This window comes from Sus scrofa, chromosome 10 (genome assembly GCF_054392235.1).
Source record: "Sus scrofa isolate SSC_HxYL_T2T_F1_AM1 chromosome 10, Sscrofa_HxYL_maternal_Yorkshire_Landrace_v2.0, whole genome shotgun sequence".
In the NCBI taxonomy this organism is placed as follows: Eukaryota; Metazoa; Chordata; class Mammalia; order Artiodactyla; family Suidae; genus Sus; species Sus scrofa.
In genome coordinates, this window is record NC_139392.1 from 3195958 (window position 1) to 3209205 (window position 13248).

The 13248-nt window shown below is 49.4% G+C and overlaps 1 protein-coding gene and 2 long non-coding RNA genes across 17 annotated transcripts in view; 2 read left to right on the forward strand and 1 right to left on the reverse strand.

Moving 5' to 3' along the window:
• RO60 (Ro60, Y RNA binding protein) overlaps positions 1 to 10474 on the reverse strand; it is a 30809-nt gene extending 20335 nt beyond the window's left edge. For 3 of the 4 annotated variants that reach the window (XR_014817232.1, XR_002336171.2, XR_014817233.1), the window contains exons 1-2: positions 10336 to 10474; positions 959 to 1557 (exon numbers count right to left, since the gene is read on the reverse strand). This is a non-coding gene — a long non-coding RNA (Ro60, Y RNA binding protein). Of the gene's footprint in view, positions 1 to 958; positions 1558 to 2309; positions 2331 to 10335 lie in introns of those variants that run through there. The other variant, XR_002336172.2, reaches the window with a different exon arrangement.
• LOC146398761 (uncharacterized) lies at positions 23 to 1621 on the forward strand. The gene is made up of 2 exons (XR_014817260.1): positions 23 to 121; positions 809 to 1621. It is a non-coding gene; the product is annotated as an uncharacterized LOC146398761 (long non-coding RNA).
• Positions 10059 to 13248, forward strand: part of UCHL5 (ubiquitin C-terminal hydrolase L5) — a 37381-nt gene continuing 34191 nt past the window's right edge. For 7 of the 12 annotated variants that reach the window (XR_014817018.1, XM_084978635.1, XM_084978636.1 and 4 more), the window contains exon 1: positions 10752 to 10899. Coding sequence is in view for 4 of the 12 variants with exons in the window: in XM_084978635.1 (XP_084834761.1) it covers positions 10824 to 10899 (76 nt within the window). In the remaining 8 variants the exon portion in view is untranslated. Of the gene's footprint in view, positions 10181 to 10590; positions 10674 to 10751; positions 10900 to 13248 lie in introns of those variants that run through there. The other 5 variants (XM_084978638.1, XM_084978642.1, XM_084978640.1 and 2 more) reach the window with 3 other exon arrangements.

Sequence of the window (13248 nt, forward strand, 5' to 3'; positions counted from 1 at the left end):
AGTCTATTTCTTTTAAAAAAAGGGGTGAATTAGGAATTACTGAGATTCTATGCATGAAGATATCATTATACAAGATACGTGGGAGGGAACCAGCACTGCCCTTTAACCTGTGTCAGGAACTGTAAGTATTTTAATAACACCGTCACGTATCGTCACAATCATTTTAAGGGTTATTCCCTTTCTACCTTTTCGAATAGATGAACATACAGGGATTCAGAAAGGTTAAGTCACTTGGCGTAAGGACACAAAGTAATAAGTAGAACTGAAATTTGAACCCACCTGAGGGGCAATCTTTTCAAGTTTCACTTCTGGTGTAAAAAAAAAAAATGTCAGGTTTTGGACATGCTCATTTTGTGAAAGTTCACTTAAAATTATTCCTGCGCAAAAGGTTTGCTTATTTCCCTTCTAAGAGGGACTAAGGAGGCATCGTAAATCCACCTGACTTCTCAAAGGTCTCTGCCCAAAGACACAGGACAACTGCCCCGCGTTCCCCTGGCTCCTGGCTGGCTGCTTGGAGGCAGTTAACATCCTGCATTGTTAGTTCAGCACTAGTTCCAGTACTTTCAGGAACACATGTCCCAGGAAGACGGGGGGAGAAAAACAGCCTGAGCAGCACAGCCTGGCCCCTGCCATCCACTGACCGGCTAGGAGCGCTTTGCTTCGTTCAATCACGTCCGCGCTGCTCTCAGACTCCGCGGTCACCGGGTGAGCCTTCTGGCCAGCACAGGGACACGTGAAGATGCAGAAGAGTGACCTGTGCATCGGTCATTTGCTTCTCAATCATTAATGTCTAGGTGCTTACTTCCAGGTGGGCATCGAACACACATGAATTAGTCAATCAACGGCCTTGGAGAAGGAAAGGCTAGTCCCGAAAGTATCACGCAACTGACGGACACCCAGTGAATGCTGGCTATTGCACGCGTGCAGCCCACACCCCGCAGCAAGACCTTACACTTACCTTCACTGGAAGGCTTGAGGTGCGACAATCTTAAGAGATCTTTGTGAGACCAGCCATTTCTCTGTTTGTATTTTGTAACTGCCAGGGCGAGGGCCATGCCTCCTTTTTCGTTGTACCAGTCGGCCACGGCCTTGCGGAGGGCACGACCCCACATGCCGCAATGCATGCTTTCCTTGAGATCTTTCTTAAACTGGATGAAGGTAAAGAGATGTGTGGGGATGCGACAAACTTCGGAAACAGCTTTGAAGGCGGCTTGCTTGGTGCTGGTGTCGGAGCACTGGGAGCAAATGGCGAGTGCAAAGAGCGTGGGCTCCTGCTTTGCGTTTCTGCCCTCCTGACTAAATGACTTTATTTCCTGTATCACTTCACATCCCCTGCCGTCTTCAATCAGTCGAAGTAAAGCTTCAGCGTTCTGGAGGCCCAGCCTCTGTTCTTGGATATAATACGTCCCACCTTCGGAACCAAAACATAAGAAGCGGTGCAGCCGATTCATGTCAGTGACCTGCCACACGTACCCGCCTTCGGAACTGGCGAGCTGCGTCTCGTGCATCGGCTGCATTTGGGTTACTGATTCCTCCATCTTTCTGCCTTTTAGAAACCTATCAAAAAGCAAAACGTGGTTACAGCTAGAGAGGAACAATAAAATTATAACAAGGAAAACTATTAATCTATACGTATTGAAATCTGCCATGAAATCTTTTAATTTAAAGACTTTTTTGGTCTTTTTTTTTTTGGTCTATTTGCCGTTTCTTGGGCTGCTTCTGTGGCATACGGAGGTTCCCAGGCTAGGGGTTGAATCACAGCTGCAGCCGCCGGTCCACGCCAGAGCCACAGCAACTAGGGATCCAAGCAGCATCTGCGACCCACACCACAGCTCACGATAATGCCGGATCCTTAACCCACTGAGCAAGGCCAGGGACTGAACCCGCAACCTCACGGTTCCCAGTCGGATTCGTTAACCACTGAGCCACAATGGGAACTCCTAAAAATATTTTTTAAGCTCCGTTAGGTGGTGATATGATACTCAGAAGCAACAACTAAGAAGCTGCATTGTTGGGGTACGGTTTGTTGCTGCAGAGCCTGAGCAGACAGCTAAGCACGGGGTCCAGAGGACCAGACAGAGGAGAATAAGGGGGTGAGGCAGCAGCTGTGGCTGACACTCCCTTTACTCCCTGAATCACCATGCAGACATCCGACTGTGTCCTGGCAGCTGTTCCTTCCCGGCCCCTTCTCTCCTCCCCTTTCCTGGTAGGACTGTCCCTCGGGGGACCAGGCCTCGCCCCAGCCCCAAAGGACGAATCTTGATTGCTCGGAGTCGGTGGTTCGCAAGTTCTGTGTGCATCGCAATCACCTGAAGTGCTCGTTTGGCTACAAAACGACGGGTCCTCATCACCACCTCCAAAGCTGCTTTCTTTTCTGGCCACACTCTTGGCAAGGCGAAGTTCCCCTAGGACCCGCGCACAGCAGTGACTTGAGCGGCTGCAGCAACACCGCCGGAGCCTTAACCCGCCGCGCCATCAGAGAACACCTAAAGCTTCTTCCCCAATTCAGCAGGTCTGGGTGAGGTCGAGCACCTGTACTTATCACAGGTTCCCAGGGAGCACGCTCACTCCCTGCCGTGTGACTGGCACAGGTACTGGGCAAGCGTCCCAATTCCAGCCACTGAGACACGTAAGTTTGCTGGATATGCTTCTGAGGTTGTCTTTACTCTTAAAAAGCAGCTTGGGCTCTTACAAAGGAATGTTCCCCTTTCTGCCCTGAGACGGTCATTGGCACAGGATGCCTGAAGCTGGGTCAACTACCTTGAGCCACGCGCTGGGGGAGCCAGTGTAAGAAGAGACATTAATTTACGAGGATGGCAGACTCAGGGCGGGGGGAATCTCGGTCGCTGAGATCATCAGGTTACCTGGAATTTCTTAATGTATCGTAAGCGTTATCTTTACTGTTTATGCCATTTATGTTTCTCTTACCTGTAGCCGAGAGCATCCTGCTTGACATCCCGTATCCACAGTGCTCATCTACAGCTTATGTCCCCTGTGACTACCCACGGCGCGCCTGCCATCACCTCTGAAGCTGCTACGACTAGCTGTCTCACAACAGTATCCCCTCTTCTCTGCCTACTGGCGTAACCACAATCATCCACTACTTATCAGTCCACCACTGCTCTCACCGCAGTATCATGTTTACCCTCAGGTCTCCAGCCTGGACCACAACAGTGCACTGGGCTTCTCTTGACGGCAAACGACGACACAATGCAACCAACCATTACTGCATACTATGTGTACACACAGAGCTTTCTGTTCCGCTCAAAAAATTACTTTTCCTGTTCTTTCGGAAATCAGTCTATTTGATGAGGTAGAAACGTACAGACAATACAGAGCAAACGGTTATCAAGTGCTTCAATACAGAAGTACTGTGAATGGGCAAAGGAGGATAAAGAAACGCTGGCTCAGAAAGCCCGGAAGACTGAAAAACTGGTGTCTAAAGTCTGGGGAAAGCATTCCAGGAAGGAGTTTCTGAAATCTTGCTCTGCCTTTAATTTTAGAAAAGGAACTAAGTATACTGACATATATGACATATAGACAGAAATACTAAGTATACTGCAAGGAAACACTGACAGGTAAGGTAGGCGCTTAAAGAGGAACACAGGTGAAGAATTTTGTTGGGAAGATGATACAAGCCTAAGCATGTGTGTTTACTGTGGGGAAGGCTAAAGACAGAATCCTTTGAATATTAACAATTAAAAGCTAAGAAGCGGAGTTCCCGTTGTGGCTTAACACTAACAAACCCGACAAGTATCCATGAAGATGTGGATTCGACATCTGGCCTTGATCAGTGGGTTAAGGATCTGGCATTGCCGAGAGCTGTGGTGTAGGTCGTAGATGCGGCTCGGATCCTGTGTTGTGGTGGCTGTGGTGTAGGCCAGCAGCTGCAGCTCTGATTTAATCCCTAGCCTGGGAACTTCCATGTGCCCTGGGTGCAGCCCTAAAAAGCAAAAAAAAAAAAAAAAAAAAAGCTACAGAGAAGAGTGCTCTCTAAAGAAAGGAAGGGGCACAGAGATTTAGCGAACAGGGGGAGAGTGAGAACACAAGGAGTGAATGAATGGCTGGTCATTTCAGAAGCTCAGCAGGCAAGTAAAACAAGGCTGCAACTGGCCCAGCACCACTGAGGAAGGGCAGCTGGGGAGAACACTGCAGGAAGCAGCTGGCCCAGCAGTCAGGAGGGCCTGCAGCAAGGAGACCTCACAGGCAGACGGTGCTTTCCAGAGGCTGAGTCACAGAGAGAAGGTAGGAGAAGGGGAGGGAGCTGGAGGAAGACTCTTTTTACCTTTCCAGATGAGAGGACACTGAGGAGGAAGCTCTGGAGAGTTGAAGACCTCGGAGAAAGGCCTAAGGGAGGGAGTAAGATCCCTGAGAGCAGCTTTAGAGCATTCGGGGTGGGTCTGGCCCTTGAGAGCAAGAGAAAGATGTCACTCACTGGGGGGGGGGGGGGGGTGAAGGGATGTTCGAGGAGGGAAGAGGAATAAGGAAATTGAGGGGGTTCCCACTGCGGGGAAGTCTGGCGAGTCAGGAGCAATGCCTGCTTGGGTCTCGGAGGGGGAACACGCTGGTGCGGACAGGTGCTTGCGCCAAAGCCTCCCATTTTGACCATGACTGAGGACAGCGACGTGAACTGTGCTGGAAATATGGGTGTCCACCTTCCAAATCAGGCTCTGATAGAAAGTAGCTGATGCTGGAGCAGGCCCCGGCCTCAGGTGCCTTCAGAGGCAGCGATCACGTGACATGTGTCTCCGGGGACCCACTGACAATTACTGAGTGCAGCACAGGCTGCAACTCCTCCTGCAGCAGCTGATGGCTTTTATTCTTAACCACTTTCCACTATAGCATCTACCTCTGCCTTTCAATCCAAAAACACCGACAGGCTTCTTAAACACTGACACAATTAACTGCAGTTCCGGTAGAAAATATTATTTCAATCTTTACACTGGATGTGACACTGCCAGCCTCTCCTTTAGATTTTACAAAAACACACTCTCTCTGGGGTTACTTCCACCTGGCTATTTCCTGCTTATTAGCTATATTTGTTAGAGGAATACTTTTTTTTTTTTGTCTTTTTGCCTTTTGAGGGCTGCTCCCGCTGCATATGGAGGTTCCCAGGCTAGGGGTCCAATCGGAGCTGTAGCTGCCGGCCTAGGCCAGAGCCACAGCAATGTGGGATCCGAGCCACATCTGCGACCCACACCACAGCTCACGGCAATGCCGGATCCTTAACCCACTGAGCAAGAGCAGGGATCAAACCTGCAACCTCATGGTTCCTAGTCGGATTCGTTAACCACTGCGCCACAACGGGAACTCCTAGAGGAATACTTCCGAAGTGACATTCAATTATCAGATTATATTACCATGTCAGTTTCCCGGCACCAGGGCCCAAGTGGTGAGATTTCAAGGTTCCAATTCAAACCTCAAAATCCCCTCCTCCAAGTTCTTTCCCTTATTATTTTTTGTGAGCATATCCAGCTGACATCATCGGCTCCTTTGAGAACAGGGACCAGGTCTTATTTGTGAGTCCTTCCCCTGGCCCTGAGCCACCACTTTTAAGTAAGTAGTAGTGTATTTATAGTTAAGGATCATGAAGCAAGATTAAAGTTGATTTTCTGAATCATTTATCCAAGAATTATGCATGATTGGCTTTTTTTTCCCCCGTAACACATTTATTTTGAAAATAAGACTCAATGCATGAAATTAAAAATATAATTCAAGCCTTTAGGATAAATTCTGACATCAGCATAAAATAACAAATGTTTTATATGCAGGTAATAGAAATACAATCAAAAATGAAACGTGGAGTTCCCATGAACTTGTATCCCTGGCCTCACTCAGTGGATTAAGGATCCAGTGTTACCACAAGCACTGGTGTAGGTCACAGATGTGTCTTGGATCTGGTGTTGCTGTGGCTGAGGGTAGGCTGGCAGGTGCAACTCTGACTGGAACCCTAACCTGGGAATGTCCATATACTGCGGGTGTGGCCCTAAAAAGAAAAAAAAAAACAAAGGAAAACATGAAAAAGTTACAAAGTTATGAGCATCGAGTAAAAACGTCACCTGAGAATCGCATTTCTCTGTCAAGTTCTTCATATACATACATGGTATATAAATATATTTTTCTTTTCATTTTTTTTCTGGCTGCACCGACAGCCATGGATCGAATGCAAGCCGAAGCTGCAACCTATGCCACAGTTGCAGCAACACTGGATCCTTAACCCACTCACTGCACCACAGCAGGAACTCCCAGTCTAATTTTTAACATGTAACTTAAAAAACAGAACAGCAGCATGTCCCAAGCTACTCTGTCACTGAGTGGTGATACACAAATTAGCCTTAAAATTGGGTAGGTGATGAGACACAGTGGTATAATAAAGAATATCTGGGAGTTCCTGTCGTGGCGCAGTGGTTAACGAATCCGACTAGGAACCATGAGGTTGCGGGTTTGGTCCCTGCCCTTGCTCAGTGGGTTAACGATCCGGCGTTGCTGTGGCTCTGGCGTAGGCCGGTGGCTACAGCTCCGATTGGACCCCTAGCCTGGGAACCTCCATATGCCGCGGGAGCGGCCCAAGAAATAGCAACAACAACAACAACAAAAAAAGACAAAAGACAAAAAAAAAAAAAAAAAAGAATATCTGGCCTCTTTTGGAAGCATAGACTGTTAAGTGTAAGACAGGCTACAAGGATGTGTTATTACACAACACAGGGAACACAGCCAATAGTTTGTAATGACTGTAAATGGAGTTAATAACTTAAAAAATTGTACAGAAAAAAAATCTGGTTTTTGTTCATGATCTTCACAGGGCTTCAAAGACCACTCCTGAATTTTTATCAAAAACCCCCAAAACACTAATTCAAAAAGATACATGCGCTGCAGTATTCATAGCAGTTATTTACAGTAGCCAGGTATGGAAGGGATCTAAGTGTGAATAAGAAGATGTGTATGTACACACACACACACACACACACACTGGAATACTACTCATCCATAAAAAACTGAGATTGTGTCATGTGCAGCAACATGGATGGACTTGGAGAGCATTATGCTAAGTGAAGTAAGTTAGATAAAGACACTTTTTGATACCACTTCCATGTGGAATCTAAAAAAAATACAAACTGTGACCCTTACAAAAAAGCAGCAGACACATGTATACAGAGAACAAACTACTGGTTACCAGCAGGGACAGGGAAAGAGCAGGGGCAATAGAGGGGTAAGATATTAATAAACGGGGGTTTTAGGGGATTATATGGAAGTGTGGGTGTGCAACTTTTGAAAACTGTAAAGCACCATAGAAGGTAAAGAATCTTTCAATAAAAAAAGAGATAAAAAGAAAATCCTGAAATTTCCTTCCTGGGGGGAATGTCTGTTATGCTAATGAGGTGAGTCCTTCTGGGCCTTTGGATAGCTCCTGGATGGGGTCACCAGAAAGACCAATCATTTGATTCGAGGGTTGGAACTCGGGCCAGATCAATGTCTCCGGGGAGGAAGGCCGGAGACTTTGCTCAACCATGTGGTCAATGATTTAATCAACCATGCCTAGTCATGAGGCCCCATCTGCAGACTCTGGACATCAAATTCAGTGGAGATTCCAAGCTAGTGAATGCGGGTGTGTGAAGGGAGGGTGATGGGCCAAGCAGGACCCCACAAACAGAAGGAATCCCCTGTCTGCCCCCATTGGCTGCCATCCCTTATAATAAAACTGTAACCGTACACAGAGTGCTTTTAGTGAATTGAGGTGTTTTATTGAATTACTGACCCTGAGAGGGTTGTAGGACCCTAAATTTGTCGTTGGCCAGGCAGAAGTGTGAGCAGACTGCAACCCAACCAGAAGCTGTTTTCCGAAATAAGGGCAATCCTGCTGGGGATCAGAGATACACACAGACACATACACGTGGAACCTTAATTTCTTCCTTCCCCACCTGCCGCCATCTCCCTTCTTCAAGCTTAAGCTCTACTGTCACTGGTTTAATAGGCTGTTGGGCAGTGAGTGAGGTCAGAGACTGGTCACTAGTTAATCCACTCCTGAATAATCAAGTGTTGTAAATCCAGATTAACAACAACAAAAGAGAGTTAATTCTTTCGGTTGCCTGACCTAGTCAGTGCTCTGAAAGCACAGTCCTTCAAAGAAATCTAATACCGCTGAAGCTGTATTAAATGTCTATAAAGTAAACCTTTGGGGAAGAAATTAAACAGATCACTCTGAAATTATCCACTTCTCTTTTTATGCTTATTTTATACATTGCCCGCTTCTTCTTCCTAATTTTGGATGCGAAATCAGTGAGTACTAGTAATACACAGTATGTAACAGCACTTCTTTCTGCTTTTTATTCATTGAAACTAGAACATCTACAGTACACCAGCACTAATGATCTAATACTTCTAAGGAGTCCTATGTTTTTCTTGAATGTACACTTATCTAAATGTCTTTCCAAAGCTTTTTGATCACTTCATCCAAAGAGGTCAAACAAGTTTTCAGTTTATTCTTTTTTTTTTTTTTGTCTTTTTAGGGCCGCACCCACTGCACATGGAAGTTCCCAGGCTGGAGGTCGAATCGGAGCTGCAGCTGCCAGCCTATGCCACAGCCACAGCAACACTGGATCTGAGCTGAGTCTGCAACCTGCAACCACAGCTTGTGGCGACAATGGATCCGTAACCCACTGAGCAAGGCCAGGGATCAAACCTGCATTTCCATGGATACTAGTCAGGTCCATTACCGCTGAGCTACAATAGGAACTCCCAGTTTATTCCTTGTAAATGAAGTCAAAGCTGACTTACATCTATGAGAGAGGGCAAGACAGCTGTAAAAGAAACAATACCACAAAAACTGGGGCCACAAATTCAGATCACTACCACTTAGACTGGTAACAGACATGAGTGGATCAAGTCAAGTGAGACTGCAATAAAAAGCTGTGAGGAACTGTTGCACACAGGACAGCATGGCCCGTTATTGCCAGATCGTCTCGTTTTTTCTCAAACACCCAGAAATCAGGATTTTTATGTGAGCTCTTAGAATTAAATGTTAACAACATAATTAAAGAAATCCCCCCCCCCCCCACTTCCTGATTACTTATAAGTTGTGTCAAGGGCTGAATTTTCAGTTTGGTATTTCTACAACATGCACCATAATAAGCCGGTAGCAAATGTTACTTCTGATGTATTTATTTAGCGCCAAAAAACACTTCCAAGTTCACACCAAAATTACAGATTAAAAAAAGACCACAAAGTACTGCAAAGAGCTCTGGGCTCTGATGACACTCATTCTAGGTATGGTTGATAAGGAAATAAGGCTAGACTCCTGTGCCTCACAAACTTTCCCATCTAATTACACTTAACAGAACAGAAGCCCCCCCCACCCTTTGCTCTCCACCCCAGTTTGAGGTCGAAGTCTCCCGGGAATAAACTTCATGAAAATTTCCTTTTTTTTTTTTTTTTTTGCCTTTAAATTTAACACTTGGTACACACGCTGGCTTTCCCTCTACAGTATACCCATTCTTGGTTTAATATAAAGCTACTGTTTCCCTCAGTAAAATACATCCTATTTTGTGGCTTCACGTAGTCCTGAAGCACAAAGTTTCCTTATTCCAAGGAACGGACTACCTGTCTGAGAAGCAAAGAGTCGGAGTTTCAACAAGGCAAGAATTTTTTTTTCTGGAAGCCAAGGGCCCTTCCTGGAACTCAGAGCCTTAAGGAGCGATGCACAGACGATACTCCTGTTGCAGACGTGAGTCTTACTTAGCACGAGCTTTCCGCCAGAGGCGGGGGAAGGAGGGCGATTTCGGGATTGGGGAAGACGGGCATTTTTGATTTAACACCTCCTTCGGCCTCACGACTACTACAGACGTGTTCGGATGAACACACAATTTTCCAACCTCAGCTCCTCGGAGGCACCGCCTCCCCTTGCACTTGTTTATCTTCCCCCGGCCCACCGGCAGCGGCTTCTCCCTCCCTCGGCACTCCCTCCCAGGCAAACTCGTCCTCCTCCCGCACAAAGATCCGTCTTCCCAAGCCCAGGTCCCGGCGACGCCTCTCGGCGCGGCGGCGGCGGCGGGGGGCGGGGAGGAAGAGGAGGAGTAAGCGGCCCTCCCGACGCCGGCCTGCGGGAAGCTCCGCAAGTCGAGGGCCGGCGGGGGCGGCCCGGCGTCCGGAAGGGCCGGAGAGAGCGAGGATGCCCCTCGGGGAGGCAGGTTCCGCGCCCCGGGCCAGAGGGCGCGAGGCCGGGCGGGCGCCGGCCCCGGCCGCGGGGACGCGGGCTGCGGCGCGCGGAGCACCGGACGCGTCCCCGGGGCCGCGCACACCGCACAAAGGGCCCCGGTCGGCTGCCCGCAGTTTCCTCACCTGTGCCCGGCGGCCCACTCTCGGAAGCCGCCGCGCCGCCGGGAGAAACGCTGCGCCTCGCCGCGGGACGACGACGCGCGGCGGCCTGACGGGCGGTGACCGCTCCGGCTCCGCCGCCAGGGCCTCCGGGTTCGGCTCCCGGAGCGAGCCCCGCCCCCTCGCCGGGCCCCGCCCCCGACTGGCGAGGAGCCCGGATGTTCCCTCCTCTGGCGCCCGGAAGCCCGCCCTTCCTCCGCGGCCCCGCCCTCTCGCGTCGGCGCCGGGTCCTCCGCGGCCCAGGAAGAGTTTCGGCGTCTTCTGGGCGGCTAGAGCGTCCTCCCGCCTCTGTCGCGCGGCAGGTGACGGCGCCCGGAGGCTGTCGGGAAGTAGGCGGGGTGACGTGGGCTTGACGAGCCAGCGGCGGGTTTGCCGAGCTCAGGGGCCGGCGGCAGCTGGAGCCGGGGTCGGCCGCAGCCGGAGGGGGCGCGGGGCGGCGTTTGGCCGGGGCCATGACGGGCAATGCCGGGGAGTGGTGCCTCATGGAAAGCGACCCCGGAGTCTTCACCGAGCTCATTAAAGGATTCGGTGAGAGCCGCGGGGGCCGTCCTGGGTCGGGACTCACGGGCGGAGGCCTGAGCCGGGCACGGGGTGCTTCCGTGCGGCCCCGCCGCCCCGTGTCTGCGGAGGAGGCGACTCCCCGGACCGTGGGGCCGGGGAAGGGAGAGGCAGGACTCCGGCCCTCCTCGGCCGGGGGCAGGCGCGTCCCCGGGGCGGGCTGGGGAGCCACCCCACGCGGTCAGGGTCGTGGCGGTCCTCGGCCCCGCCGTGTCTCCGCGACTCGGCGCTCAAGTCCCAGCTCCCTCGACCCACGCAGCCCCCGTCCCGGGCAGGTGTGCCCGGTGCCCGACTCCGGCCCCTTGCCGCGCAGGCAGAGTCAGGTGTGCCTTGTCGAGGGTGGGGTCCAGGGCGCCCAGGAGCCCGACCTTTCTGGCTGCTGGCGGCGGCGCAGCGCGGGAGGGGACGGGCCCCTAGGACGTCCGCTCGGACTGGCTGCGGGGGACGCCGGGGCCCCCGCGCTGGTTCTGCTCATTCGCGGCTCTTCCGGCGCAGGGTGCCTTCTCCAGCCGGTGCTCGAGACTGGAGGCCACATGCTTGCCTCCTAATTTCCTTCTGGCTCTAGTCCTTGTCTCTCATCCCAGGTGATCAGCATACTGGCCTCTTCAGCCTGCCCTGTCCCTCTTGTGCCCACCTTCCTCTTTGGCAGTAAGACTTGTGTGTAGCTGTTACATTTCCTCAAGTATTACTGATTTTAGCTGATGTGTTGAAACTTGTGCTGGGGTAGACATTCTCTGTTGATGTAGATACTGTCTGGTACGTAGCTGTCTATTTGGATATCATTTATCAGGTCTGTATCTCAGACCCGCCAGTAGGGTTTGGGAATTTTTGATTTTTGATTTTAAAAACTGTAATTAATTATTTGCTTATCTTGGCCATGCCTGCGAATTGCGGAAATGCCCGGATCAGGGATCAAACCTGTGCCGCAGCAGTGACGGCACCGGATCCTCAGGATCCCTAACTGCTAGGCCATCGGGGAACTCCGGGTTTGGGAATTTTTCAGGCGAATAAAGCAGGACTGCTGTTCTAAAGAACTAAGAAGCACATTGTAATAGGGTGTATTAATTGCTGCTTTAGCGTATGTGCACATAGGTGGCGAGAACATAGGCAGATGAAAAGGCACAAACGGTAGTGAGGCTAAAGTATATGGCTTCGAGAACAGCTAAGGAAGGGACTAAAACATGGTGTAACCGAGTAGAGGAGTGTTTGAATCGGAAGCCGAAAGGGTAAACTGAGGCCATGTTGGGCAGTGTGCATTGCCCTGTAGTCCCTGGGGACTTAACTGTCAAAGCTATCTCAATGCTGAAATAACAGCTTTAAAAGTAAAAAATTTACTGTGTGTGGTGTGCAGAGTGGATTGGAATGAAATGAAAGAAGCTAGAAGCTTCTCACAATGGTCCTTTTCAGATGATGGGCTTGACATAAAGTCGTCAAGACTTTAGAGAGGAAGAGGTAGGTTCAATCATTTTTGCCGTATTTAAATCCACAGGACTGTTAACTGACTGGGTGTACCCCAAAAGAGGTGAAAATCTTCTATGGTGTCTAGCTTGGGAGATTGGGAAGTACAGGCACAAGGGAAGAGTAGACTTGATGGACAAGAAAATGGGTTCAGCTTTGGACATTCACTGAGTTTGAGATGTCTGCAGATGTAGCTCTAAACTTTACCTTCAAAGTTTAACTTTTAGGACATATCAACGTTAACCGTAAGAAATGTTGTACCAGGCAAGTTTATTGATTTTAAAATTAAAAAAAAATAAAATCAGTCCATTCTATCAACAGCTACTGTTTCAGTTTCACATGTGCAGAAAACTTGAAATTGAAGATAATTTTGAAATAAAGACATGCCATAAGAGACTTATGGCTCTGTACCTTTTCTACCTGCATATAAGAAAAGTGAAGCTGTAGTTATTCATGGATTGACTTGATTAGCCAAAGAACTTTGTAAAAAGTTAAGTGATGGTAGTTGTGTGTCGTCATCAGATGCTTCAAAGAGAAAATAAGTTTATTCTAATCTTCCCCTTTTTTTTTCTCATCCAATTCATGGATTCAAAAAAGCTTTTTTTTTTTTTTTTTTTTTTGTCTTTTTGCCATTTCTTGGGCCGCTCCTGTGGCATATAGAGGTTCCCAGGCTAGGGGTCGAATTGGAGCTATAGCCACTGGCCTACGCCAGAGCCACAGCAACACGGGATCTGAGCTGTGTCCTGCAACCTACACCACAGCTCATGGCAACACCGGATCCTTAACCCACTGAGCAAGGCCAGGGATCTAACCCACAACCTCATGGTTCCTCGTCGGGTTCGTTAACCACTGAGCCACGAT